The following is a 5,009-nucleotide window of genomic DNA, read 5'->3' as shown; positions in this document are numbered from 1 at the left end:
CTTGCAAAGGGAAGAGGCGGTTTTCTTTTCTTTTTTTTTTTTAAATGATATTTTAAAAAATAATTAATTGAAAGGCGGACCCATCGGGGTAGGTTAAATATCAAAAGCAACTTGATTGAAAATTAATTAAAAATTAAAAAATGAAAATGAAATTTTAATTTAAATTAAATTAGATGAATTTCTTTCTGGCTTAATTAAAAAAATTTTATGTTTTAAAAAGAAGAAAATTAATGAAATGAAATTAAATTAAAATTAAAGCTGAAACTAAAACTTAGGCTGTATAGTTTAATTTTTTAAAACTTTAAATTAAAACTCTTTATTTTAATTTTTTGGTTGAAATCAATAATTTCATATTTATTTAATTTCATTAATTTATTAATGTTTTATTTAAAATGAAAATTTTTATTTTTTTCTTAAAAAATTTTTAAAAATAAAAAATAAATATTTAATCTTTATATTAAAAATTTTATTAATTGTTCATATAAATTTAAAAAATATACTAAAATATTTATAATATTTTAAAAATTTACTAATTTATTCATAAATTAATTTTAATAATTAAATATTTTATTATTTAGTATTTATGATTTAAAAAAATTATAAATTAATTTTAAATTCATAAAAAATTTTATTAATTGATTCATTCGTATTAATAATATTTTAAATTTTTTATAATAATTAATGGTTAGAATTAATAGACCGATTAATTGTAAAAATTTTAAAAGGTATTTTAATATATTTTTAAAAATAAAAATTATTTTTATATATTATAAAAATTAAATAATAATTTTTTAAAATAAAATAATACATTGTTTCTTTTTTGCCAGATCTGGAAGGAGGGAAGAATTTGAGCTAATTTATTTATTTTTACAATTAATAACTGAGCTTAGGAAAATGTAAACAACGCCTTCCAAAATGAGAGAGAATTGAATTTATAACGGTTTGTTTAACCCAAAAACACTGTAAAAGGAGAGAGCTTACTTACCTACCTACCCCCACCAAAATATTTGAATAAAATAATAATAATAATTTTACAAAAGGACATAACCGTAATTTTTCATTGTTGACCATCTCTAATATCTTTCTTATAAACCTCTCAGGGAGTGGTTCACTCGTCACACCTCGCTCTCTCCACCTCTTAATCCCTACCTTTCTCCCGCCTCCTCCCTCAATCATTCGATATGGATCCAGTGAACGCTTGGGGCAATTCTCCCCTAAACACCGTGGACCCTGAAATCCACGACTTGATTGAGAAGGAGAAGCGCCGCCAGTGCACCGGGATCGAGCTCATTGCCTCCGAGAACTTCACCTCTTTCGCTGTAATTGAGGCCCTTGGCAGTGCACTTACAAACAAGTACTCTGAGGGCATGCCCGGTAACCGTTACTACGGTGGCAATGAGTTTATTGACGAGATCGAAAACCTCTGCCGTTCCCGCGCTCTTCAAGCTTTCCATCTCGATCCCACCAAATGGGGTGTTAATGTCCAGCCTTACTCCGGTTCTCCGGCTAATTTCGCAGCCTACACTGCCGTTCTTCAGCCCCACGATAGGATTATGGGGTTGGACCTTCCTTCCGGTGGTCATTTGACTCATGGCTACTATACCTCTGGTGGCAAGAAAATCTCCGCTACCTCGATTTACTTTGAGAGCTTGCCTTACAAGGTTGATTCTCAAACTGGGTACATTGATTATGCTAAGTTGGAGGAGAAGGCATTGGATTTTAGGCCCAGGTTGATTATCTGTGGTGGCAGTGCTTACCCGAGGGACTGGGATTACGCTAAGTTCAGGTCTGTTGCGGACAAGTGCGGTGCGCTGTTGCTTTGCGATATGGCTCACATTAGTGGTCTTGTAGCTGCTCAGGTACACATATATTTGATTCGATAATTTTCCCTGTTGGATCTCTGTTTTCCCTTGGATTTGCATATTGGTTTTAGTGGATCTGATTTGTGTTTGGTTTTGGTTGTTCTTTGGAGTCTAAAACTGTGAAACACTGGATCTTGGTTTGTGTACTTTAGCTTCATTTCCAAATTATTTTAGATCTGGTTTCTAAACTTATTTACTCCTCTGTCATATCTGGTGTGCAAATAAGTAAACTTGCATTGAGATAGATCATTATCTTTAGTTGGAATCTGGCGTAGGATTGAAATATACAAGTCTAAATTTATACTTGTCTTTTTGCCTTTAGGAAGCTGCCAATCCCTTTGAGTACTGTGATATCGTCACAACCACTACCCACAAAAGCTTGAGGGGTCCCAGGGCTGGTATGATCTTCTACCGGAAGGGGCCTAAACCAGCCAAGAAGGGTCAGCCGGAGGGTGCAGTTTATGACTTTGAAGACAAGATCAACTTCTCAGTCTTCCCCTCTCTTCAGGGTGGTCCCCACAATCACCAGATTGGTGCTCTGGCTGTTGCACTGAAACAGGTCATGACCCCTGGGTTCAAGGCTTACGCCAAACAAGTCAAGGCAAATGCAGTTGCCCTTGGAAACTACTTGATGAGCAAGGGATACAAGCTAGTCACTGGAGGAACTGAGAACCACCTTGTCCTTTGGGATCTTCGACCTCTTGGATTGACTGGTATAAGTTTTGAGTTCACTTGGCTTGTGGAATTCACTGGCTATGTAAATTTGTTGCATCATGCAATTTGATTCTGTAATACTATTCTTGCAGGCAACAAAGTTGAAAAACTGTGTGACCTTTGCAACATCACTGTAAACAAAAATGCTGTATTTGGTGACAGCAGCGCTTTGGCTCCTGGAGGTGTAAGAATTGGTATGATTATCTTCCCCTATAAGAAATTGATATCCCATATTGGATTCTAGGGTCATACCAATATGGTGAAGTCCTCAGTCTAGGAATGTGAGAATTTAATTATGTTTTGAACCTGAAAAAGGTGGTAATATCTTGTTCTGACGTTGCTTTTCCTCATTTTTTTATAAAAAATTTGAATGGGTTGCTACTCTGTTCTATTGCCATAAAAGAAATCTCGTAGTCAATTATGGAAAACGAGTGAAAGTTTTCAAATGATGTGCTGTCATCTCTCATTCTCACTGATGGAGAGAAAGAACAACTTTCAAATCCAGTTCAATTTTAAAGAAAAACTCCCATTTACTAGTAGATGTGAATTATCGATTGGAGTTTGTATTTGCAGGTACCCCGGCCATGACATCAAGAGGTTTGGTCGAGACGGACTTTGAGCAAATTGGAGAATTCCTCCACCGTGCTGTAACCATCACTTTGAGCGTCCAGAAGGAACATGGAAAGCTCTTGAAGGACTTTAACAAGGGTCTGGTGAACAACAAGGACATTGAGGCCCTCAAGGCTGATGTTGAAAAGTTTGCTTCCTCCTTTGACATGCCTGGTTTCCTCATGTCCGAAATGAAGTACAAGAATTAGATGTAATAATTTCACATTTTTTAAGCTCCTCAATCATTGAAAATTTACTTTACTGTCCGCTGGAAAAAAAAAAGGGCTACTTCATTCTCTCTTTGTTTTTTTTTCTTTTTTCGGTCTTATAGGTTAGCTATGAAATTTTCATGGAATTTGAAGTTTACTGTTGGTGCTCATGTTTTGTTATTTGGGTAGGATGTTTCATCCTCTCAATTCTGAATGTATTACCTCCTGTTGTCTTTTTTATATATGCTTAGTCCCCAATTAATAACGATGAGGTTCTGATTTTTTTTTTTTTTAAAAAAATTCCGAATAATTGATGAAAAAACAACTATTCTTTTTATTTTTGTGGATGCACTTTTTGGTAAAATATAATTGCCTGATAATAATTTAAAAGTGTTTAGGGATATGAGATGGTTGCGTTTTATACAATTGTGGGTTTAATTATACAAGATCATATACTTCTATGCATTTATTTAAAATATATAGTTTATCCAAACTGATTCAATTGAGTTTGTTTCTTGTGATTTATTGTATTTAAAATTTAAATATTTTTACACAAATTATTAATCTTAAAAAAAAAAGGACTAAATAGTTTTAAATTTTTAAAAAATAGAAGTATTGAAAACTCTTTGACGATTTCTTTTAAGAAGTTATCGTCAATTTTTGTTGTCCATGAACTCGGTGGAAATACGAGTTTATTCTGTAGCAATGATACCTACAATAATTAATTAATAAGTTTAAAACCCAAAAATAAAGAAGTTAATGGAGAAAATTCATTTACACATTTTTTCTGGCCAAAGAGAAAATTCATTTACCATTATTAAAAATTGTGAAAATCTTATTTATTCATCCCAAATATATATGTATTTTTATAAAAATAGAGTGCAGTAATTTTCAATTTGAATGTGTTTCTTGAAAAATGTAACATTAAAAATGTTGGTAAAGCGCGAAGCTTCAAAGTGGAAAAAGCAGATATATGTGCGCTAAATTCTAGTTAATTGGAAAGGGAATTCTCTCATTTTCTACTACTTTTCCATTTTCCAAACAGATTGAATCAAACTCCCTCCAAAAACTCCCACAGTCAATATTAAAAGCTGCTATGCTCTCTCAAGAATACTATTACTACTACTTCTTCAGTTATCAGGATACGATTCACCTTCCCAGGATGATCTGCACCTCCTCCCAATTCCGTTCTTGGTCTATCTACACCCTTTTTGCTATCTCCTTGTCAAGGTACTCATTCTACTCCCTTTTTTTTTTTCCCACTTTCTGCCTGTTTCCCCATTCCACTGCTCAGTTTTTCCAACTAAATGCTTTACTTATGGGTTTTTCGTTGCTTCCCTTTCAGTAATATATGCCTATTTTTTTGACCGAGTCAGGCTGATTGGCAGTAGCGGGTAACTTATTTACTCTCGTTTAGATTTATATTCTCGGTGGCTGGAATTTGATGATCCATTTTCGCAGCCGTACCAATGGTTGACATTAAGCATTTTGGATTTGGTTTATGGTGAATTGGTGATAATAGTTATTAATTTGTGTTTTATCTTGTTGTTTCTCATATTTAAATTTACATATTCTTTGAAGTGCTCTAGTGGTTCTCTATTGCAAAATGGAATTT

General features: G+C 33.6%; 1 protein-coding gene across 1 annotated transcript; it reads left to right on the top strand.

Annotated features, from left to right (window-relative positions):
• Nucleotides 1-1,105: 1,105 nt before the first annotated feature.
• LOC110601861 (serine hydroxymethyltransferase 4) lies at nucleotides 1,106-3,636 on the top strand. The gene is made up of 4 exons (XM_021739224.2): nucleotides 1,106-1,859; nucleotides 2,185-2,575; nucleotides 2,669-2,770; nucleotides 3,150-3,636. The coding sequence occupies exons 1-4, from the start codon at nucleotides 1,182-1,184 to the stop codon at nucleotides 3,392-3,394; spliced, it is 1,416 nt and encodes a 471-aa protein (XP_021594916.1). The 5' UTR covers nucleotides 1,106-1,181; the 3' UTR covers nucleotides 3,395-3,636.
• Nucleotides 3,637-5,009: the final 1,373 nt, after the last annotated feature.

This window comes from Manihot esculenta, chromosome 15 (assembly GCF_001659605.2).
Source record: "Manihot esculenta cultivar AM560-2 chromosome 15, M.esculenta_v8, whole genome shotgun sequence".
Lineage (NCBI taxonomy): Eukaryota > Viridiplantae > Streptophyta > Magnoliopsida > Malpighiales > Euphorbiaceae > Manihot > Manihot esculenta.
The sequence above is the reverse complement of the archived record's forward strand: the minus strand, read 5'-3'. Positions and strand labels throughout refer to the sequence as shown.